Below are 26,509 nucleotides of genomic sequence, written 5' to 3'. Positions count from 1 at the left end.
TTTTGGAGTGTATAATATGTTTTATTACAGGTTTTTGGGCCAAAATACTCTAAGCGCCTATCAGCGTGCCAAAGTAGCTGCGCTAAGTATTGGAAGCCACGTGACCACAATCAGCGCCAATGTCAATCCTACTGCCGAAGATGCGCAACAAGTACAAGCCACTCTATAAATATAGAAGTGTTTTGAACACTCATATAGCAGAAGGGCGATGAAAAAGTTATGTAAAATTATAGTTCAATTGTTTTATTTCGTAGATTTTGGTATTCTATATACATGATATTGTTGCCAAGTTTATAATATAGAATAGTTTATCGGGAAATATAAACATTAGACAAAACGTTTAGTAGGAACAGTACAAGACGTACTGAGTAATGACTACTATAAAAATATATTTACCAGTGTTTTACCAGTTTTTAAGTATATATTTAAATACTTTAGTTTCGAAGAATTATCCAAAGTAGATGGCGCATATTTTAATAATCGTAAAACTTGACTCCTTTTAATATTTAATAGTATTGTTTAATTTAATTTGACATTCTTTGCTCTTTCCGAATATTCTTCAAAAGCTCTTTATCTTGTAGCACCTGTTTTAGGTATTTTTGGTTATATTAGACAGTAAAATAGGAACATACGAATCTATTTCTTCGTTTTTGTTTCCAGACTTGGTTGGTTTCCAACAAATCTTCATTTTTGCCAACATAGTTGGTTTTTCTGCTTCATTCGTTGTGATGTATGACACTAATCCATACGTCCGAATTAATCTTGTCATACAGTGCATTGTGAATTACCAAATAACAGATCTGGTCTTTGACGCGGGAAAAATCGTTTAAAATCCTCTTCGTGTGTTACTCCACAACATATTACCAACTGAAAGCAGGAGCGTTAATGTATTTATCGAAAAAGTTTTTAGTTTTATACGCTTGTGATATGATTCCCATAAAATCGCTTAAAGCTGTTCCCGAGCTTCAAAAATACATCGGGAAAGTTTATATTCATAGATCTTTGCATCATATGAATAAACCAGTAATCTATTGATATTTTTTTTTTCATGAAAAGTATAGAAACGTGAATTTTTAATTCCATTGCTAGCGTCTGAAGCTAAAAAGGAAGATCTTATCTAATAAGTAATAATATAAAGACGATGCTACCTTTTCTGTCATTTAAAGCGAGCGCAAGCTCAAATAAATTTGTTTTTCCTTTTTTCTTCCCGTAATTATGTCAATAAATTCCGGTCCTAGCTAATAGAACAAGATTTTTTAGGTAAAATTGGATATTATTCGTTCCCAGACTCTCATTCTCGGGTTAATTCCAACGCTTTATTTGCCAACTTTTATGTTGGGTTTTGAAATACGCCCCAAAATTCGTTTCTCTCCCAAAATCTCTATACCTGATGCATTCTTGTAAGCCCTGTAAACAGTCGTCGAAGGTTAGATCTGAATAATACAGTGGATACGAAAGAAAGCGATGACTTAAAGAAGCAGTGGATACATATTTCATCCATTATTACATTTCGAGGCAAAAACTCGACGATTTTTGTATTAAAAAAATTGGTGTTCTCTGTGTTGGTACTCGTTCGAGGCGCCACATAGGCTTGGAATTAATAAGCCATTATTTCCAAAAACAAACAATCACCCGCACTTAAGAAAAATACAGAAATCTGCCGCTAGAAAAGGTAAAAGACATTGTGAGGAAAATATATTTTGGTAATATCAACATTCTTTATTTTTCTAGCTTATTTTCATTTATAACTATTTATAGCTACTAACAGTTTTCTTATTCCTGTCAAAGCAATTTTTATTCTTGTTATTTTCCTTGCTAGTAGGCTTCGTCAATACTAGTTTACCCTGTATATTTCCCGGATCATATATCCTTCCATGATAAATCTAGCCAAAAATATTTACGGTTACAATTTATTCAAAAAATAAGCTTTTTTAGTAAGTCTTGTTAGGATTTTTCGTTGCTTCGAGTTTCTTGCTATATTTTACATACACTTTTGTAGCTGCCAGCTAGACTAGTGGCTCATGAAACATTTAAAAGAAATTTGTGATAATATTAACTGTATTATAATGTATATTTTTATTTTAATCGTACATATAGTTAATATATTCAGTTCTAGGTTTTAGTTGATAAGTTGTGAACGTTAAAAATTCTTTGTAGAAGTAAAAATATGTGTACCTGTTTTGAATAAAGTTTTATTTCATCGAGACGGATGCTTGTCAGTTACCAAAGGGATGAAGAACATTATGATCTACCTTTACCACCAAGATTACCCAATAAGTGATCGAATTGTTTGTGGAAAACTGTTAGATGTGATTGTTCTGCCTTGTAACCCATTAAAGTCCCGCATGTTTAAGAAATATTTAATGCGTGTAACTGACAGGTATCATAACCTAAAAACATTTCCATTTTGCAATCGCACAAAAATTATAATTTCTCCTTGTATACAGGGTTGGAAGTCTAAGACATGCACATATCACATATCACTCTTGTAATGCTGCAAAATATTCAATTTGTATCTCTAGTACAAACTATACAAACTCTATACAAACTAGTCTGACAGCTACACTAAAAGTTACAATTTTTTATTCATATTTGAACAGTATGAAAATGTTGTTTTTAAACCATCTTGAATGTCTAATCACAAAACTAAAGACCTGGCTGAAGGATAATGGGTCTTTAGCTAGAGAAAGCGCTGTTGTCGGTTTAAAATTGATCTCATCTCCATTTAATACCATTTTAAGTAACATATGTACACTTCTTCGACTTCCAACTGTGTATTATTTTTTGCGAAGTCTTTTAGATCATTATCGTTAATACATGCGTACCTCTTACAAAATTTATTATTCTTGAAACGTTTTTTTTTTGTGTTTCTTATCAGAAGGTTTTTGTTTTTGTTGACGAAGATGTTTTACCTTTTTGTTATTTCTAATGTTAGGTGCTAATGTAAATAAAAAATGATTATTAGAAGCTTCATTTAGTGTATTTAATTATTAATTCGAAATTTATTGTTCGCATGCGTATTGTATACGTTACATAATTAAATATCCATGATAGAAGAATTTTATAGGCTGTAAAACAAATGCCATGCTCTAGTTCGTTTATTACATTTGTTTGTACTTAACTTTTCTCACTGGAGAAAATTCTTACAAGTGTGTTACAAATTCTTACAGCAGAAAGACAATTTAAAAGCCCATTTAAAAATAAACACTGGAAAAAAGACTTACCAATGTTACACGTGTTCAAAAATGTTTTCTCAGAAGGGGAATTTAAAAACCTAATTAGTGTGATATATGTTTAAAAGAGTTCAGTCAGAAAACACATTTAAAAAGACATTCGCTCGTTTACAGCAGAGAAAAACCATTCTAATGTGATATTTGTTCCAAAAACTTAAACTAATCGGGAAATTTAAAAACACATTTGAGAATACAAAGGGAAGAAAAGCCATGCTCTAGTTCGTTGATTACATTTATTTGTACTTAACTTTTTTTACTGTAAAATACCACACTTACCCACAACAAAACACCGAAGTACCTGGGCGTAACACTAGACAGAACGCTTTCATTTAAAGAGCAGTTAACAAAAACTGCCCAAAAGTTTAGTACAAGAAATAACATTATAAAGAAGCTCTTCGGTACCACCTGGGGAGCATCGGCTTCCACTCTCCTCTCTACTTCCTTGGCCCTTGTTTTCTCGACTGCTGAATATTGTGCTCCAGTCTGGCTACACAGTCCACACGTAAAAAAGGTCGACACTCAGCTGCAAGCACTATGAGGATGATAGCTGGTACAATTAAATCAACTCCCACCCAATGGCTTCCAGTATTAAGTCACATCCCACCTCCACATTTACGACGAGTTGACGCACTTACACGTGAATACAAAAAGATCATGAACAATATAAACCTGCCGATCCATCAAGATACCGAGGATGCACGAAATACCCGTCTCCGTTCTAGAAAACCACCAATGAAAACGGCAAGAATGATACATGAGGAGTTCAATAACACGAATGCATGGTCCCAAGAATGGAACACATGGCAAAATAACATGCCCTGCATTACCAACAAGCCACCAGGTTTTAATCTTCCACGCAAAACATGGTCCACTCTAAATAGGATCCGAACCAGATATGGCAAATGTGCATACATGCTACATAAATGGGGAAAGAACCCGTCTCCTCAATGTTACTGTGGGGAGAACCGAACCATAGACCACATTATTGAACAGTGTCCCTCAAGATCCTACAATGGTAGCCCTGAAGACTTCCTGTTTGCAACGTCAGACTCAATTGATTATATTAATACACTTGATGTTTGTTTGTAACTATTTAAAGTTGTCATATACCTATATTACTAGTGTTTGTAATTTTGTTCTAAATGTGTTGTAATTGCCATACGATAAATAAATAAATTTACTGGAGAAAATTCTTACAAGTGTGACTTTAATTCATAAAAATTCAGCAGAAAGACGATTTAAAAGCCCATTAAAAATACACACTGGTAATTCATTGTGAATTACACACAAGAAACGTATTAAAGAAATATATTTGGATAAAATCCTATAATAAACAATTTCTTAATTCAAAATATAGAAAAAATATCCATAAAAATAGTTCTAATTCCAGGGAATTGTTCTACAAGAAGAGTGTCAATAATATTCGAAGGACTTTTCGAAAACTCCACATATTGGACAATATTTTTTTTAACGATTATTAGACAAAAAATTATAAGAATCTCATTGAATTCTGCTTTTTATCACCGAATTCCGCCAAATGTAGGCAACCTACATACACTTGCTGGTTGCAGTGTTTATTTATTTATTTAATAACGGGATAACCCAATAACAATAAAATTAGAGAATACAGAGATAACTTATGAAAGTACAAGACACCTCTTAGTTGAAGAGGGTTATTAAAAGTAGTTATATGGCGCAAACCTAAATATGGAACATTAAATCTTATTTCATTCAGCAATTATTGGTAATCAAAATTTAAAAATAAAAGTAGCACCTGATAATACACCTAATACTAAGTGGTGGTAATCGTAGTAGTTTATTGATAACAAGATTATCAGTTCTAAATGCACAGTATCTTAAGTACCTCTACTATTGACACATTAGAATCTAATGTGTCAATATGACATTGAAAGTAGGTTAAGTTGTGTCAAACTACACAACAATATTCCAAGATGGATCATACAAGGCAACAATAAACTAATCTAGTTGTATCTGTAGAAAAATACTTACAATTTCTTGTGACAAAACCAAGTAATGTAGAAGTTTTTATGGATATTTGTTGATATGCTCCACCAAGTAACGCCTTTCATATAAAATAACTCCTAAGCCTTTAATGGAAGAGATATACTTAATAAGTTGCTCATAAATGAAATAAGTTTTACCAATGCTGTTTTTTTTTTCGGGTAAGACTGATATAACAACACTTATTAATTTACTTATTATTAACATTTAATAAGTATAAACGATCAAGATTAGCTTTTAAAGACAACTGAACTCTAAAATCTTCTATAACTCTCCAGAACTTCATCAGTAACCATTAAACACTATAGGTGATGTGTCCTCCCTACGGAATACCTGAGGTGACCATTATTGACTCTAAAATATTACCAGCAACCTTAACTCTTCGACTATGACCTGAAAACGAATTTTTGGTCCATTCAACAAACTGAACACGAAATCCCACAGAAACCAATTTTGCAAGAAGAATTTGATGATCAACACGATCAAATGCTTTACCGAATACGGTATAGTATTCACCTGTTTTAGACCCTAATAATTTCGATTTGCTTCATAAGCTCACGCTGGTAAACTAAATTAGTAGCTGTAGATTTTTTGCACAAAAACCACTCTGAGACTCATGAGATAAGTCCACTGCACAGCCAAGATAGCTGTTTAGCTAAATAAAATTGGGAACACCATTAGATCCAAAGGTAATCTTATTTGGAAGAGTAATCAAAAATATCGATGAAAGTGATTTCAGAGACATTATAATTTGTGCCGACATTGTTATTGATGGTGATGTTGGGAATCTGACAGGGGTATAGACAGTTTGAAAGAAGTCCTTGAACAAATTGGCAATTTCTTGTCCATTATGTCCAATAATAAAATAACTGTGCCAAATGTAGACAACTTACAGTTCCTCTGTGCTGTGTTGCCAGAGTTTTACACTTAATCAATTGTGTTGTTGATAACTATGATTTTTGTCATTTGTTTAATGATTTTTAGTCGGTACTTTAAATCGTTAGTCTTCCCAAGCGCTTGTACCAGTTTTCGTAATTCATAACTTAACATAACCTGCAACAATAATTCCTTTACCCATATATTTAATATTTTGATTGGTTTAATGGTGCTTTTATTAACTATGCTACATGTCATTATAGATTGCCACCTTAATTAAAAAAAATCATAAATTTGTTGCGTGTGTGGCGCCATCTATACCCTCCTATTAAGTCGACATGACTCAAAACGCTTAACTAGAAGGATAGTTCCATCGTCCAAATATATCTGTCCCAGCAGCACGTGGCGAGCGATTATGGACCTTTTGCAGATTAACTTTTACGAAGAATTTAAAATTAAAAAATTTAGCACGAAAATTTAACGTTTTGTGTTTTTTAAATTGATGATCAGATTTGAAACAATACCCAAGAAATTCGGACTTTTAGAAAAATTATTCTTAATGATCTATTTTACATGATAAATAAAATTTATTTTCGAAATGAATTCATTTGTTAGTGTTATCATTGAATTGATAAATGTCAGTTTACTGTCAAAATAAATGTCTAGTACATAAAATCTATAAATCCGTGTTTTACTTTCGAAAAAGCGCGGATCCGCTAGTCATTTAATAAATAAAACTATTCAATGCTGAACTAGTTATTTTACAAACATACATAGGTCAAACTAAACAGAATAAGTACAAAAATAGGTTTGGAAACATATCCTATTGAACAATTTTACTTAATTTTCTAATTTTGAACTAGTTGAATCCAACACCAAGTTTTTTCGCTTCAAATTTTCAGTTTCTTTGTATTTTATATTTTTATAATTTATTCTAATTATTATTCTATGTTTACAAAAGTTTTTAATGAGCGCATATAGCAACACTTTTTCTTCTTTTAAAATCCTTTAAGTATTTCCAACAACTCCATTATTTTTCCTATACTAATCAATATATTTTTCATAATAATTATTTCATAATTTTATTTTTTTGGGTCATTTATCTCTAGGCTTGATAAGACCTCCATAAGAGAGTTGCTACATCCATGATGGTATATTATTAGATTATTACTATTTTCACTAATTTTGTATGTGAAATTGCCTAAATCAGGTCTCAGGCCTCTTCTGTAGCATTTCTGTAGTTTCGTGCAAATCACTGACAACACATATGAGGTGGCAGACTGATTACAATATGATTCTTGGGAAGAGAAAGAACTATCACTGTTATATTCTGAATTGAATTGACATTGAATCTATATTATAACCAGCTTGTTCAAAAATTATTTCAGATTCAGTAAAGTTATTTCAGATTCGAATAGTATGTTGATTAGATGCAATATTCAAAATATTTGAATCAACCTTTGTAATTTCTGCTACCTGTTGCTTTCTGTTTCTAACATCTAATCTACTTTCACGAGTAGAGACAGAAGGTGTGTAAAAGTGTAAAAGTGTAAAAGTACAAATAAAGTGTTGAAACTGCAGTTTTCTTCTAAAGGCGTTTAGTAGGTAAACCTAAAATAAGTTAGGTTAAAAAATTATTATAGACATTTTATTATTAATTTTGAAGATCTATTTCATAGTCATTGTTTGTTGTTTTCATTGTTAGTCATTGTTGTTTTTACACACAGCATTTTTACAACGCACAACGGACTGAAATCAAGAAGACGACTCAAATATTTTCCAAACCAGTCGTAGTTCTAGTATTTTATTTTGAGAACGATTTCCGAAGTGGAAATTGAAACGTCAATAAACTTACTTTAACCTTTAATTGTGGCTTATTCCCATTTAAATAGTAATTTCTTTTCAGATCCAAAACAGGATTTACTTAATTTTAAAGATCCAGCACTTTGGCGAGATTGCCATAATTGTGCAGAAATGATTCTAGAAAAATGGGTTGAACAGAATCTTACAGGTTTTCAATACAAGTACGATTTGGACGAGTATTTTCCCCAAGAATGTGTTCATTTAATACATTTGTTAATGTCTCTTCCCCAATTAAAAATAGACTGAGTGAGAGAGTTGAAATAGGTATACACGTAGAAATGCCAACAATAATGGTCGGAACACTCATAGTAAAAAAAAAATTCCATCGTAGTAGTTAGTCATTATTTGAATTTACTTGAAATGTACATTATGATAAATGGTAAGTAAATTACCTGCCGTGATAAGTGGTGAGAAAGGTTTTTATGGACTGCATGTTTGCTGTAAGAACTTGGCTTGATTAGAAGTTATTAGGGAGAAATAAAACACGAGTGATTTGCTTGGGGTTTATTCTTCCATCCATATAATCACGGAAAAACATACACTTATACTTTGATTTTGATTGTAAAGTCAATTTACCTGTTTTTTATCACTTGTATACACATTTGACATTTTACGTTGAAACTTCGACGATCTTTTGTAAGTTGTACTTTAATTAGAGTTTTCTAGAAGACTTCACGTTTGTTCACTTCATCGTATTGTAGGTTAAGACATATAATACTATCATTCGTAAAAGATACCTTATATTGCTTAGATATAAAAATCCTTAGATATATCATTAAACCAGTGCAGAAATTTGTTGTAAAGGTGCTAATTCTAGTATAGTATAAACCGTTTGACGTAAGGAGTGTTCGTTCTAAAGTAAATTCCCAACATGCCATTCTTATTGTAGTTTATAAGTAATTTGTAAACAGAAAGCGTTATAAATCAAATGTAGACTATTTTTCTAATCATTGTATTTGGCAATAATTGTTTTTTTTACTTATAATGGATCAAAATAAATGTGGATATGCCAAACACTTATTTAACCCATAAAGGATGGAATCGCATTAATATATTTTTAAAATAAGTTTTTAATTATCAAAAAGCTTTAATAAATTCAAATGGAACTGCCTAAACAATAATTAAAAGATGGTACCCTCACAAATAACTCAAAAAATACATGTTGCCATAATATGGTAACAGTTGTTCTTGTCAGATATGTCTTTCATTATAAATTTAAACATGCAAGATTTTTAAGATAAGCCCAAGGAAAAAAATAAAGGACATTCTATAAAAAAACTTTTAGGCTTGATAGAATGAATGTATTTGGTTATTATATGATAGAGTATCTATACCTTGGAAGTATTTTGTCCCTTTTATTCTGCGGACTTTCTTTATATGTTGCCTAAGGGAGTGGATGGATTTATTGAAGACATACTTTTTCCAACTTTCTCGTTTTCCTTTTTTGATTAATTGTCTGCTTTGAGCTCTGAGATTTTTAAAGATTAAAATGTTATCGTTAGTTTTATGTGTTTTGTCACCTTGAAAACATGTTTAGACAAAGTGAGTCCTTGTACAATTTCGTTATTCCACCAAGGAACTGACTGCCTTTTACTCGGTTTTGTTTTTCCCACTGCGATTGTTGCTACAGAAATAATTATATTAGTAAATAACTCAAGATTTTTCTTTGCACTGTTGGTTAAATTATAGTTGTATGATTGTTCTTCTATGAGTGTTCGATACAAATCCCAGTCAGCTTTTATTTTTCATGCCTGGTGAATTGGAAAAGTTGATTTATCATTAGTGTTTATGGCTATTGTGATAGGCAAATGATCACTATCATATAAATACCTCAATGTATCCCAATATAATAAAGGAGCTACCTAGGAGGGCTGGATAAAGAGAGATCTATAGCAGAAAATGGACCATTGTATGAATTGAACCTAGACACTTGCTTCACTTTTATTTATGACATCTTGTGTATATCTTTGGAAATTTGATCAAATTTGTTGTATGTTCTGTTTTATTTAATGAATATTTTTTTTAATAATGTTATTATTCTCAATTATTAAATATTCATGATTATTGCTTTGCTCTATACCGATAATATGCAATAGTAACAAATGAATTCTTACACTAATAAAATGAAGTTTTTCCCTATACTACTAAAGCCATCTGTTATTAAATAGTAAAACTTTTGTATTTGGTAGTATTAGTTTCTGTCGACCTCAACACTTGCCGTAGTGCAACGAGAGTCCTTTATGGGTTAAATTAAGGATATTGGGTAGAATGTTTGAAATCTTTTTACCCATATTATTATTGATTATTGTTTTGAAAATTAAGTGCAATACGTGAAAAAACTGTTTTATTAAAAAGAACATTTAAAAAACTTTTTACTTTTAGAATTTGCTTATTTTTCATTTAATGATATTAGTTTTAATCCTTAAATAATATTTGTTCAAGTTGTGTAGTATTCTCCATTAAATGGTCACTACTCGACTTCGATGTCTTCTCAATACTAATCTTATGTTACTGTAAATATATGGATGTTCTATTCAGTAGTTGTGAGTATAATATACTGGATGTTTATGTTGTTTTATTTTACATTTAACACATTTTAGGTAGGATAAGAGAACAGAGAACCGAGGACCGAGAAACAAGTATAGAAATTGCAAAGGAAGAAATATTGTATTCACTAAAAAATATCAGAAACGGAAAAAGCCCGAGGCCAGATCAACTGCCTATTGATATCCTTAAAATAATAGAAAATGAGTACAAGGATGTAGTCTTAAAGCTCTTTAATGGAATTTATCACTCGGGTGACATACCCAATGAATGGTTGACCTCAACATTTATTTGTCTGCCAAAAAAGAAAAATGCTAGAGAATGCATCGACCACCGCACCATAAGCCTGATGTCTGATGAAGCGTAGGTACCCGTGAAGCTCTCTTTGCATTCAACGTACTAATCCAGAGATGCTTGGATGTAAACCAAGATATGTACGTCTATTTAATATATTACAACAAGGCTTTCGATAAAGTCCTCCACAAAGAGCCAATGGACGTCCTCAAATCAAAACAATTGCTGCTCAACTCCTTATGAATGGAAGAACTACGAACCGATATAAGAGCCCAAACACTAGAAGATTGAATTCGGAGACAAACCACCTAGGTACTCCTTTTACACTAAAAGAACTCAACGACGGTATGAACAGGTTAAAAAACGGGAAAGCTGCAGGTGTGGATGATATATGCAGTGAACAAATAAAGCATCTAGGCCAAAGAGCAAAAAACTGGATCTTGCAATTTTATAACACGTGCTGCAAAACCTGCGAAATTCCAAAATCATGGAGGAAATCTAAAGTAATAGCCTTGTTAAAACCATGAAAGGACCCAGAAAACCCCAATAGCTACAGACCTATCTCGCTATTGTGTCACTTTTTTAAAATATATGAGAGATTCATACTCGCCAGAATAGAAAAAATGTCGACAAGCACCTCATCCCACAACAAGGAGGATTCAGACCCGGCAAATCTTGCACCGGTCAAGTCCTCGTACTAACAGAACACATTGAAGAGAGCTTTGAAGAAAAACTTATAACAGAGGCTGCTTTCGTAGATTTGACAGCAGCCTATGACACAGTAAGGCACAAAACATTGCTCCGCAAATTATACGATACTCTCAATGACCACCATCTGCGTAAGGTCGTATATTCCTTACTGCAAAACAGACGTTTTTTCGTTATGCTGGAGGGTAAAGTAAGTAGGTGGAGAGTTCAAAAAAATGGCCTTCCACAGGGAAGTGTTTTAGCACCAATGCTCTTCAATATATACACAAACGACCAACCTACGCCGTCCGAAACCAAGCACTCCCTCTATGCTGACGATCTTGCTATATGTGCTCAAGGAAATACCTGCAGAATTCCCTGAGACCCAATCCCTCTAAAACCCAAGTTTGCGCTTTCCACCTTCGCGCAAAGGAAGCCAAGCGAAAACTCCAAATTGTGTGGAATGGTAATACATTAGAACACACAAACCAACATATATATCTTGGAGTAACTCTGGACCGGTCCCTCACCTACAGACAACATTGCATAAAAACGAGAGGGAAAGTAACAACTAGGAACAGCATACTCAGAAAGCTAACGGGAAGTAAATGGGGCGCACGTCCTGGCGTTTTAAAAACAACGGCACAGGCACTGTGTTTCTCAACTGCTGAATATGCGTGCCCCGTTTGGGGCAGATCTGCCCACACCAAACAAGTTGATACTGCGCTAAATGAGACATGCAAGGTAGTAACGAGGTGCATGTAACCAACGCCACTCTCAAATCTATATAAAGCAGCGGGTTTTGCAGAACCGTCAACACGCAGAGGCGTTGCAGAGCACAGAGAAAATTAAACAGATCGCGGACGGGCGGCATGTCCTATACAAAGCTCGAACACCACGAAAGCGACTAAAATCTAGGAAAAGCTTCCTTGGAACAGTGCAAGATGGACAGCCTGAGTATTTTCCTCTTCCCCAGGTTCAATGGACCGGCCAGTCTCTAGACTTTAAAACGTGGAAAACTATGAATCGGATAAGAACGGGGGTCGCTTCAGTAAAATCAAACATGGCAAAATGGGGAAAAATCGACCAAGACGATGTGAACTGTGACTGTGGAGAAACACAGAATATGGAACATCTTACATGCAGAAAGTGTCCTCATCGATGTACCCTCGAAGATTTGTGGCTCGCCAACAAAGATGGAACCGACGTAGCCCGATACTGGGCCGAAATTTTATGAATGACATGTCCGGACACGATAAAGTAAGTAAGCAAAACAATTACAATACAATGCTTTTCGAATTATAACAAATCTATATTATAAACAGTAGGCACACATATGCATTTATGAACACACAGAAGAGTTCGAAATTAACCCGCCGCTACACGCGTCTTCTATTGTGACGTGGTTGCACGCGTATGAGCGTCGCCCTCACCTACATCAATTCGACTTATTTCGAGGAAGAATGAATGTAAACATATATAAAACTAAAATGGGTTATACTCACATATCATAGAAAGTCTCATAAACCATTTTTTTATTAATTTAACAAAAGTCATAAACTAATGTAGATCAAAAGTATAAAAATGTCAAATACATAAAGCAAAAATAATATGATAATATACAAAAGAAATATTCAATACACAAATGAAAAGTTTTAAAAATATTGCACAAATCTAAAAATAATAAATGCATCTACTCAGATTCTTCCTCCTCTATTTCCCAACAGGAATTACACAAAGTTTTTGTGTGTTCCTTACAAATTGGTCTTCTACAATTTGGCTTGCAGCATTTTGTCTGGGTTTTTCGGTTCTTCTTCTTAGGACAGTATGCACATTTATTAATGTTTGTCTATATATGTAGGTATAAATATATAATATAATTTGTTATAATTGTACAATATAATTGTTCTTTCCCGAAAAGCTAGGGGGCCACAGCAACCCTTGCTCATGGGTATGGGCGCCTATGGTTCCTAACCTAACCTAAACAATAATATTTTAATTAAACTTACCCAAATATTAAACAAAAATCTAAAAGTTTCTTTGAGATAACACAAATGTGATTTCACCGTGATTGCACGCGCAGTGAGGAATACTCTCACCTGAAGAGGGATGTCACTTCTTTCAAGTATCAGAGCACACTGACCGCTTGAAGTATTCTACAACTTTGTCATCCCCTCTCATGAACGATGATAAAGGCATTTCTCGGTGCTCAAGGTTATCGTATTAGCCAAGACAATTTTATTGGTTATAAATAAATATGGTGAGGTATTCCCTCATAGCGCGTGTAACGGCGGGTTAAAAGAGGAGTGCGACAAGGGTGTGTATTGTCACCACTACTATTCAATGCATACTCTGAAGAAATTATGAAAAAAACTCTTGAGGGAGAAACAGCAGGAATAAAGGTCAATGGAACACCAATTAACAACATTAGATAATTATGCGAACGATACTATCATAATAGCAGACAAACTCCAAGACCTCCAAAAGCTAATGAACAAGATTGTTGAGTATGTAGAAGAATATGGATTATCAATACCCAAACCCAAAATAATGATGAAAGCATGATAATTAACGGTAAAAGTTTAGAACAAGTTGAAAACTACAATTATCTTGGCACAATAATTAATCACACAAACGATTACTCCAAAGAAATCAAAGTTCGAATAGAGAAAGCACGAACAAACTTCAATAAAATGAAAAGGTACTTTGTGCAAGAGAGCTGAAATTAAAAATTGAGTTAGGCTGACAAGGTGTTATATTTTCTCGACTCTGCTTTACGGGATAGAAGCATGGACACTTAACGCGTCGACTACTAATAAGTTGGAAGCATTTGAACTGTGGATGTATAGAAGAATCCTGAAGATATCATGGACCGAGCATGTAAGAAACAACGAAGTCATGAGACTAGTCAACAAAAGAATGGAAATATTGAAAACCATCAAGACACGAAAGCTACAATCTTCTTCTTACGATGCCTATCCGTTCCTGATGTTGGCGATCAACATGGCTATGCTAACTTTGCTTGCTGCTATTCTGAACAGTCCGGTTGTCGATGTATTAAACCACTTTCTCAGGTTTTGAAGCCAAGATATTCTTCTTCTCCCTGGTCCTCTCTTTCCAAATACCTTGCCCTGAAGAATGAGTTGCAACAAGCCATATCTCTGTTCATTCCTCATAACATGGCCAAGATATTCTAGTTTGCGCTCTTTGATGGTGTTAATAATCTCGCATTCCTTGCCTATTCTACGTAGGACCTCAACATTAGTCACACGATCCACCCATGAAATTCTTAAAATACGTCTGTAACACCACATCTCGAATCCCTCGAGTTTTCTTAAAGCTAGAATACCTGGGGCATATTATGCGTAATGAAAGATACAACATACTTCAATTAATTATACAAGAGAAAATCCAGGGCAAGAGAAGTGTAGGAAGGAGAAGAATCTCATGGTTGCGTAACTTGAGAGAATGGTACGGATTCAAATCAATCGAACCATTCAGAGCGGCAGCATCTAAGATCAGAATAGCCCTGATGATTGCCAATCTCCGTCGCGGAGATTACACGTAAAGAAGAAGAAGGTGGGATAAAGTAAATGTGGAATCGTTCAGAGAAAACACATTCCTTATATAAGTAATATAATAAAAATCCAGAGAATTTAATATAGAAACATTTGTGCTTTGCTTACTAATCCAAGTCCTTCGATAATATACAATGGGATAAAATGTGGCATATAGGCACCTGGAAAAATGGGTACGCCAGAACTTCTAATCGATTTATTACAAGAATTTTTTGCAAATAGTACCGTCAATGTAAGAGTTAATAGAAGTAATACAAAGAGTATATAATAACGTACATTCGAAAAATTTCAAATTGAAATCTGGAGTTTGACAGGGATCTATAATATCCCACATTCTATTCAATATATACACTGAATACATTATGCGTCAAGTTTTTGAGGAACGGCAAGGTGGAGCAACAGTAGGAGGACGAAAAATCACCAAACACGGCATGGTACGAAGTGGTCAGACAATTTAATTAACTAAGCTCCCATCAACAACAGTGGATGGTACGAAAAGGAGAAACGTCGACGCGTTACAATGGCCAGATTGGCAACAGCCAAACTCACAAAGCAGTGGAAGAACAATGACATACGTCTATCGTAGAATGTTGCGCATACCATGTACCGCACATAGCATAAATAATTTAATACTAGAATAAACTAACTTAGGAACTAGTGTCACCCCAACTATCAATCAAAATACACTAAGATATTTTGGACATATAACTAGAAGAAGAGAAGACATGGAACGAATGATAGTTGAAGGTAAGGTAGTCTACTTATTTTGTGGAGCACTGTATCACTGAAGAAACTTGTAGACACTACAGAATGCTCTACTTCTTTTCTGAGTGGCTTCAATGGAAAAAAATAACTTCAGTTTCCTGGGAGTCCCCTTAGTGGACCTACAGTCTCTACGGCAATAAGCCAGGTCAGTATAGTACAAATAACCGTTACCACGTGTTATAATATGATAATTCAGGCAGAGTCTTAAGTGATAGATCCTTCCTACAGAGAATTGAAAATCGATGGATTTTATAACTTTCTCTTTTGTCTATCATCACCGAAATTTCGAAGGAACTTATCTAAAGAAAAAAACAAGTTTGTAGAAATAAATTTTAGACTTACAATCTATTTGATTTAGCTTAGGACGACTGGTTTCGACCACAATTTTCTGGTCATCTTCGGTCTCCGGAAAAGTTAAATCAAAATGCTGAAGCAATTACATATAGTAACTAAAAAAGTTCTATCAGGTTTGTTACAAAAAGTTTACTTACATTACTTAAGTATTATTTAAGGAAATATAATAAAACTGTACTTACGTCCTGTGCAAGGATTATTGTTAAAATGACGTGTATAGAAAAGCTCATTTATGCTAAAATATTAGGGATTTGTTTTGAAAGTTTCGTTTCATTATCTAAAGAGTTTCATTTATTATCTCTAAAATTTCATCTGACATCCAATCTTTTTCTTGTGTGTGTGTGTTCATCTTGTTCTAATTGCTATTTTACGTAGCTCCGTAGCAGATCTTTTAAAAATCTGCCTATGATGTTATTTGATGATATTTTTTGCCAATTCAGCATCTTTCGTTTGGAAATCGTGCTGAACCAATTAAAAATTGTTGTTTCTGAGGACGTGGTCAGCAACGAGACTACACTAAATTCATTTTCAGGACAAGTTCAATATAAACACAGGAGGTATGTCCGTTGGTCATCTTGTGTTGTTATAGGTACTGCGATGTGTTGTGGTCCTTAATTTTGTACTCGCTAAAGGTGTGTAATGATAAACGACCGTAGTATAAGTCAAGATTACTACGTCTACAATTCTGCTGTCCCGAATCAAACAATCTACAATGTCGACTTCTGATTAGAATGGGATGTGAATGTACCGGCGCGTGGCGTGAATCATAACAAATAATTACACTATTTCCCTGTCGTCTTTTTGTACTTCATGTTTATATAATTATTTATCAAAGTAACCGTGTCTTTTGCAATGCTATGAGGTCGCTCGACGTGTGATTTTTAATTGTGATGGTCAATGTCAAATGAATATTGACTTCTGGGTTGAACCGAGTTCAACCTAATTCCAGAGTAATTAATCCTAACGCAATCAGCATAAGCACTTTGATATTGCTCAGAAATCAACATGTATTCAGTAATAATTTGGAAATCTGTTTGGATTGTTTGCGTGATTCAAACCCGTTTTTGAAAAATATAATGGGTTACTGTATGATATAGCTTAGGTTGGTTGGCAACACTAGGTGTGAAGGCAGGGAGGCCAGACATCAGCTGTGTCATAACTATCATGTGTAACCTCATAGACTCTTTGATTAGTACTAGCAGACCTAGAGACTACTCCTGCCTTAGTTAAATTAGAAAACTTGCATCCTACCTGGAAATGATTTGGTTTATTACATCTTTTGCATATTTTACCATAACCTGGGCAGCTTCTTGGACCATATCTCCCATATTTTAAACAATTGTAATCTTGATTGTTAGAGGTATTACTATTATCTGCACCTATGTTCCTTTTAGAACCATTTTTAAAACTATTATTTCCTTTGCATCTTAAGCTGTTAACTTCCATTTCTCTTCTAAGATCTTTCAATTCAAACTTGCTTGCTTCTGATGTTCTACAGTGAGTCTCGGCTTGGCTCAACGTCAAATTTGGAACTCTTAATAATCTCTCTTGCATTGTCTGGTCTCGAATGCCACTCACTATTTTATCACGGACTAGTGAATCTTCTAGTACTCCAAAATTACATAGCTTTGCTAACATTTTAATGTCTGTCAGGAACCTATCAAATTCTTTATCTTCACCTTGACTTCTGTTGAAGAACTTATATCTATCATATGTTTCGTTCCGAAGTGGCTTGCAATACTCCTCAAACGCCTGTATTACTTTATTGTAGTTTTTTCCCTCGTCACCTACAAACTTGAACGTTCTGAAAATGTCTTGAGCACCTTCGCCAGCTGATTTTAAGAGAATTGCAATTTTAGTTTCGTCATCTTTATTACACAGGCCAGAGGCCAGTTGCCGTTAGATAAATAGAGAAACTATTCATCTTCTTCTTAGAGTGCTATATCCCTACGGAACGTCGGCGACTACCATGCTTATAATATTTTTATACTGATCTCGGTCTTGCGCTACGTGTAGCAATTGGTCCGCTGTCAAACCTGTCCACTGCCGCAAATTCCTCAACCAAGAGAGTTTCTTCCGTCCTATCCATTTCTTTCCTTCGATTTTACCGTTGAGAATTACCGAAGGAACTCATATCTTGGTCCTCTGATTATATGTCCAAGATATTCTAGTTTACGCCTCTTAATAATATTTAATAGAGTTCGTTGATGTCCCATTCTTCGAAGAACTTCTTCGTTTCTGGTTCTGCTAGTCCATGGAATTTTTAGTATCCTTCGATACAACCACATCTCAAACGCCTCGATTTTATTCATGATATCGGCGTTTAAAGTCCAAGTTTCACATCCATACAAAAGTACAGACCACACGTAACATCTTGTAAACTTTTCACGGATTTCCAAATTTAATTGTTGAGTTGTTGGATAATAGAGGCTTGAATTTTTGAAATGAGTTTCTTGCCTGTTCAATTCTACATCGAATTTCGAAGGATGGATCTAGATTTTGGGTAATCCAACATCCAAGGTATTTGAATCTCTGAACTCTCTGCAGCGGTTGTTGGTTTAATATCAGTTGGGTTGCGCCGATATCCACTTTACTGGTCACCATGTATTTAGTTTTATCGATATTATCGACAGTCCCCAATTTGTGCATTCCATGTCAACTCTATTGATTAGCTCTTGCAGATCGTCGATGTTTTCAGCTAGAATCAAGGTATCGTCGGCGTACCGTATATTGTTAATTATTTCTCCTCCTATGATAATTCCTTTTTGATCTTTTAAAGCTTCCCTAAATAGATTCTCAGAATACACGTTAAAGAGGGTGGGAGATAGTATACAGCCTTGTCTTACGCCTCGTTCAATACTGATTGGCTTTGATTCTCTGTTGTTGGTATTAATATTGGCTGTTTGGTTCCAGTAAAGTTTGGCAATAAGTTTGATGTCTTTCTCATCTAGTTGGATGCTCTGCAAGGCGGTAATTAGTCTGGTATGCTGAACACGATCAAATGCCTTTTCAAAATCAATGAAGCACATATATACGTGTTTTCTTACCTCCCAACATCGTTGAAGGAGTGTTTGCATAGAAAATAGTGCTTCTCTAGTTCCAAGGCATATCCGGAACCCGAACTGCTCTTGACTAATTATTTCTTCGCACTTGTTGTTAATTCGATTTAGAAGAATATGCAACAGTATTTTAACGGCATGGCTCATTAAACTAATGAGTCTACAGTCGCTGCTACTATTCATGAACTTCTCATAATTTTGACTTGTGTGTTGATCGAAACGATGTTTTTTGGTGCCTTGGCAGACTCCATTTTATAGGTTCCTTACAACTGAATTCTAATTTAGGGTTCTTATAGACCTGACGCCATGTATTAAGGCCTAAAGTTGGCCTACTGTCGACATCGACCAAGACAAACCTGATATTATGGAAGTTACCTTGTATTAAGGCTTATCCTCGAAAATCCTAACGGTAAAATTCAGTGAGATATCTATTTCAAAAATATCTTTCTTTACGTAAACAAAATTTATTCACGAAGAATATTCTAAACGTCATCCCTTGTACTAGATTTTATATTTATACCTACTTAAAACCCCCTGTGGTGAAAAGTCTTGGGTCTATACAATAAAGCGATCGGGCGGTCTACCATTCAGTGCGATTATGGGGTGATTAGAATAATACGAGTATACTATTTAGAGTAATATTATTTATTAAATAATTAATTCACAACTTAGCAAGGGTACATACAGGTAACAAATAATCGTCCTGTAAATGATTCATAACAATCAAATCGAAGACAAACTTTTATAAAATTTTATTACAAAATAATGTATAACAAGATATTTTGAGGTCACAGTACCTATTGGTTTTTTTATGTCTTATATTTTCTTTTGTTTATTTTTGTTACTTTTTTTTACTGACAAATTGGCTTTTAACGTAGATTACAGTTTGATGATAAATATTCTGAAATGGAAAATGTTGAGATGGGGCGAATAAAAACATTCATGAAATTAAAATTAAAGGATTTACGTCTATTAGTGGTGCTCAAAGGGTACGGACATGTCCAATGAATGAAAGATAGTAGACTCCCGAAACAAGTACCTGTATGAACAACTACAGGAATCCAGAAGAGAGGACTACCGTAGAAAACACGGATGGAAGGAATAAAAAACTCAATGAGCTCGAAAGAACTTAAAGAAGAATGGAACAAACGAATTGAATGAAAAATGGACGTCGGAAGACGTTTTATACGGATTATATCATATTATAGGTACATTATTATTAGATCATATTATATATATTTATATAATATATTATATACACGATATTGAAGGAGGTTACAACATATAGAATCAACAAAATCTACATTGTCAACTACACAGTGAAGACCCAACAATAATAGAAGTGTCAAATGCCGTCCTAAAACTCAAAGACAATAAAGCCACAGAAATCGATTAAATCTGTTGGGAAATGTATGAAAAGGTGGTGATCAACTTTTTGCAGTAATCCATAAACTAATACCTAGTACTTATATGGCAGAATGGATTGGTATCAGACAAGTGGCTAAATGAAATAATATGCGTTACATAAAAATGGCGATCAACTGGATTGTAAGAACTATAGAGGCATTACTCTGTTAGCATCTGCGTATAAAATCTTCGGCAATGTATTGTTTGAAAGACTTAAACATTTTACAAAGGATATTGTTGGTCAATATCAATGAAGATTTACTGCTGGAAAGTTAACTACACATCAAATTTAAGCACATGGGCAGATTCTAGCAAAGTCACTAGAATATAACATAGATACACGCTATGACAGCCTATGCAAGTGTTAAAAGAACTGCATTATATAATGCAATGATAGACTTTCGTTGGTTATCCAATATGGAAAATATTGGTTATCTAATTTGGGCAGTGGGACACTTTGATGATTAGCGACAAGATCTGTGTCTAGCCGTGGACAAAAAAAAGACCTATATAAAGCATTGGAGGAAACAATCGTAGACCTATGTATAGCACTGGAGGAAAGAATCGTAGACCCATGTAGAGTACTGGGCGAAAAAATCTGTCTCGAGCACTAGACGAAAGAACGAAAACTTATATGTGTGTATAAAATATTGGGTTCCCCTGTCAAGCAGTGGACGTTCAATTAGTGAATAGAAGAAGGTAACATGAGATGAAAAACAGATTAGCTAAAGAAAAGAAGAAGACGAAAGAAAGGAAAAGAAAAAATGATTCGACTTGTCAGTAAGCGTGATGTCACCCGAACACCTAAGCAGGTGCAAACATCAAAGGATGCCGCTTTTTCCCACGGTCGGTAAAATTTTCCCAGCCCCAAGTGCCGCAACATCTACTGTACCCCAAGTACAACAACCAATAGAACCATGAGAAACATGGTGTAGTGTTTTACAAGGCTTGCGGAGCAATGTCTTATGAGTCTACACCATGTCTTATGAGATTTATGAGGAGCATTTATGAAACTTGGATGTATACTGAGTAATTATTTCAAAAATTTACAACTAAGGATTTAATTTGTTACATGTAAATATACTGTATTACTATATGGATGTGAAACATGGATCATGAAGGATAATATGATGGACACATTTAGGATGTGACTCAGGTATATGATAAAGTATGGCAAAGACGCCATAACTATAAACTAAGACTATATTTACCAAAACGATACTCTCAAATACTTGGAAAGATATTTCTGAATTAAACAGGAAGATACATACACGGAACTGAAAGAAATTACAGCAGGGCTGCCACAAAGAAGTGTCTTTACCTTTTGTATACGTGTTATATTATTGTTCTAGAAAATAATACAATTGCAACATTTACCGATGATACTGCTATCATAGCAATATGAAAAACCAGCGAGGAAGCGACAGAAAAATTACACAGATGTTAATCAAATATATACTCCAGGGAAATAAGCAAAAAATAGACCATGTTCGTGACACTCAATAATCCAGGTCGCTGACAACTTTTTAGTTATTTTAGACCTTATAGGAAGAAAACCTACTTGTTTCCTGCCTTGAATTTGGAGCCGTTTTTTAATTATTAACAAACAATTTAATGCAAAAAACGCGATTTTTATTATGATTATTAATGATACTAGGTATTAAAAAAATAGATTTTTGGAAGAAAATTATTTTTTCAAGAATTGTTTAAACAAACTAGACCATTTATTAATTAATTAATATATAAACAAATAACATATTTGTAATGTACGTAGAAATTACATACAAATTAAAAAAGAGTGATCAAAATCCATTGAGTAGATCCGGAGATATAGAAAATTTTATTAGTTTAAAATTAAATTAAATGGCCAAATATATGGCCTAGGAGGACAAATTCGTTAAACTTCCCGTGCTCGAATCGGTATCAATAAAGTGTTATGATCATTTCGGCCTAGCCCAGCCTCATCAGACACTTTGGGCTGATACAAATTCAAACTCGGAAAGTCCAACGAATGTCTCCCAAAACTTCACTACAACAGTAGTTAGCTACAAAGGCGCCACCTGCTTTGGCGGCCGTGAACGAAAACGATATGATAATATCGTTTTCTGTATCCTCTGCGCTATGCGAAATGTGTAAAAGATATAATCTTTTAGCGAAACCCGCTATCGCTTTATTAAATTAAATGGCCAAATATATGGCCTAGGAGGACAAATTCGTTAAACTTCCCGTGCTCGAATCGGTATCAATAAAGTGTTATGATCATTTCGGCCTAGCCCAGCCTCATCAGACACTTTGGGCTGATACAAATTCAAACTCGGAAAGTCCAACGAATGTCTCCCAAAACTTCACTACAACAGTAGTTAGCTACAAAGGCGCCACCTGCTTTGGCCACTTTCCGAGTTTGAATTTGTATCAGCCCAAAGTGTCTGATGAGGCCGGGCTAGGCCGAAATGATCATAACACTTTATTGATACCGATTCGAGCACGGGAAGTTTAACGAATTTGTCCTCCTAGGCCATATATTTGGCCATTTAATTTAATAAAGCGATAGCGGCTTTCGCTAAAAGATTATATCTTTTACACATTTCGCATAGCGCAGAGGATACAGAAAACGATATTATCATATCGTTTTCGTTCACGGCCGCCAAAGCAGGTGGCGCCTTTGTAGCTAACTACTGTTGTAGTGAAGTTTTGGGAGACATTCGTTGGACTTTCCGAGTTTGAATTTGTATCAGCCCAAAGTGTCTGATGAGGCTGGGCTAGGCCGAAATGATCATAACACTTTATTGATACCGATTCGAGCACGGGAAGTTTAACGAATTTGTCCTCCTAGGCCATATATTTGGCCATTTAATTTAATAAAGCGATAGCGGCTTTCGCTAAAAGATTATATCTTTTACACATTTCGCATAGCGCAGAGGATACAGAAAACGATATTATCATATCGTTTTCGTTCACGGCCGCCAAAGCAGGTGGCGCCTTTGTAGCTAACTACTGTTGTAGTGAAGTTTTGGGAGACATTCGTTGGACTTTCCGAGTTTGAATTTGTATCAGCCCAAAGTGTCTGATGAGGCTGGGCTAGGCCGAAATGATCATAACACTTTATTGATACCGATTCGAGCACGGGAAGTTTAACGAATTTGTCCTCCTAGGCCATATATTTGGCCATTTAATTTAATAAAGCGATAGCGGCTTTCGCTAAAAGATTATATCTTTTAGTTTAAAATTGTTTGTTCGGTATTTAAACTCCATGGATTTGCGGGTTCTTCCTAGTCACTATTTGAACTACATTTTTGAAAATTCGTAGAGGGTCCTGTAAAGGTACAATGTTTGTGCAAATTTTTTAACAAAAAATACAAATCCCATTCTTTAACATGGCGTCAATAAGGTTCCTTATAATTATATAATATATTATAATTATTATAATCAAATTAGCTGTGAATTAACAAAAAAACATGGCTAACTTTGGCCCAAATTAACCTAGGCCAAATTTTTTTATTTGAAAATTCGGGTGAAAATACTAGCTTTTCGAATGTAAAAAAAGATTTTTTTCTAGGGACAATGTTTTTAAAGTTATTCTAAATGTTTATAAACTACATAATTTCAAAAATTTGACATCAGGATTTTTGACTATAATAAATTATTGTTTTATTTTTTTTAATGCATATTGACAGTATAAGTTTTTTGCTTTCATTTGTCACCCACAGAATTACCCTATCTTTATTATTTTCTATCTCTGTTGTTATTGTAAAAAAAAAGGTCTCTGAGATAAACAAATACAATAACTTTTAAACTAATTAATATATCGGTCCCAAATTTTGAGGGTTTGTTAAGTACCCCAATACCCAACTTTGGGTGGAACTCTAAAGTTTAAAGTTTAAGTTTACTAAAAGTTTTTAACAAATATCAATGGTCACTTATTTTGCAGTTTGACTTTTCAACAAATTTGCAACAAATTGACTTTTCCACTTTCAAAAATCGGCATTTTGAAGCTTTGTCAATATTCTAAAAAATAAAATTTTGTAATTTTATGTCAATTATTTAGCTTTCTAATGGAGTGCAAAAAATAGAAAAAATCGCGTTTTTTGCATTAAATTGTTAATCATTAAAAAACGGCTCCGAACTTTAGGCAGGAAACAGATAGATTTTCTTCTTATAGGTCTACAATAACTAAAAAAGTGGTCAGCTACCTGGATTATTGAGTGTCACGAGAAAATCCTTATTACCCTGGACTAATATGACTGGACAAGCAAGTGACGAAACAAACTTCCATATTATGTAAACTTTACTAACAAAAACGTTTAAAATAAATATTCCAATAACTATAAATAATCAAATTCCATATTCAAATACTGCAAAATATTTGGGTATTGTCCAATAAATATAAATAATCAAATTCCATATTCAAATACTGCAAAATATTTGGGTATTACTCTTTAATAAGCCCTAATAATGTTATTCAACATTATTTATGAGAGAGTGTATATTTCTTACCTATACCTGTCGGCGAGAATCCAGAAGCTATCGACAAAGACAGCCTGTACTGACCGAGAGAGAGTAACATTTAGCAGAACTTTAAGATTTTTTAAAAAGTTTATATCAAATAGCTGCTTTGTGTTACACTTTATGTTAAAAATAAAAACAGATTCGGAAAGTGGGTCAAATTCTGTAGTGCCCTATTTCAAAAAAAAAATTTCCGTTTGTTTTAACCAAAAATATTTGAAAAAAAAAATTGTTTAAACAATTTATTAATTTACAACCAAATAGTGCACTAGAACTTTTTAAGACCTTTCATATAAAAAAAGAATCATCTCAATATCTGCCATAGTTTTTGCGTTATTTGATATAAACTTTACATTGGAATTTAGCTATGCCCAGAATCGCGAGGAACGGCCTTAAGCATTTTGATATTACTTGACTTGCGGTATTTAACTTATTGTTACCATATGTTATTAAGGGAGATTCATTTTTTGTTATTTTTACAATATCATTCAAATTTAAACTTTCAAATTTTTTTAGATGCCAGCAGTTACAGTTAGCACCAGTGTCTAATTTAAAATTAATAGTTTTATCATTAATAACAACTCTAGCTGTCTACAAGTTGACTTGATTATTTTTGCAATTTATATTATCTAATAATAAGATACTGTCTATATATGGTATAGTTACAATAGAATTGAAAAAAATATATAGGATAGGCTAATGCGGACTTTACATTTACGAGTACTCGGATCAGAGTAGCTCGGATTTGAGTTACGAGTAGAACAACGATCGTTTACATTAAATCCGAGCGTTCAGAGTTGTTTCAAAGAGAATTTAAAAATGGCGCCATCAAGAAAGAAACGAGCTTCTGTTGCATTAGTGTTATTAAACATTTTAAACGAGAAAAATAAATGTGGTAATGGTCATGATATCCGCAATAGTCTCGTACGCCTTATTTCTTTTGATAATGTCCCGATACTCCTTCAGTTCACATTCCATAAACATTCAAAAGAACGGTAAAGATCGATAAATTGATCCATTAGATCTGCAGAAAATCTTAGTTCTGCCATTTTTAATTTGGAATTTCCACCACTTTGACGCTCACTCGTACAGGAACTGACAGGAACTCGGTTTGCGTTCAACTTCGATCCGAGTGACAAGAGGCTCCGAGTAGACGTTTATACTTCCGAGTTGCACTCCGAGTAGAGTAACTCGTATCCGAGTACTCGTAAATGTAAAGCGGACTTAACGGTGTCAAAAGACGTATGCATCCATAGTAGTGAATGCACGCTTAAAGAATCTTGTGTCACTAAAAAGTGACACAATAAGATTTATATGCAATAAT

The 26,509-nt window shown here is 34.0% G+C and overlaps 1 protein-coding gene across 1 annotated transcript in view; it reads left to right on the top strand.

The window, feature by feature from the left end:
- Positions 1-10,560, top strand: part of LOC140447423 (uncharacterized) — a 64,513-nt gene extending 53,953 nt beyond the window's left edge. Inside the window, exon 10 of the mRNA XM_072540064.1 lies at positions 31-10,560. Coding sequence (XP_072396165.1) covers positions 31-169 — 139 coding nt within the window. The 3' untranslated portion in view covers positions 170-10,560. The remainder of the gene's footprint in view (positions 1-30) is intronic.
- Positions 10,561-26,509: the final 15,949 nt, after the last annotated feature.

Source organism: Diabrotica undecimpunctata, chromosome 8, assembly GCF_040954645.1.
Source record: "Diabrotica undecimpunctata isolate CICGRU chromosome 8, icDiaUnde3, whole genome shotgun sequence".
Taxonomy (NCBI): Eukaryota; Metazoa; Arthropoda; class Insecta; order Coleoptera; family Chrysomelidae; genus Diabrotica; species Diabrotica undecimpunctata.
This window is presented reverse-complemented; position numbering and strand designations above follow the sequence as displayed.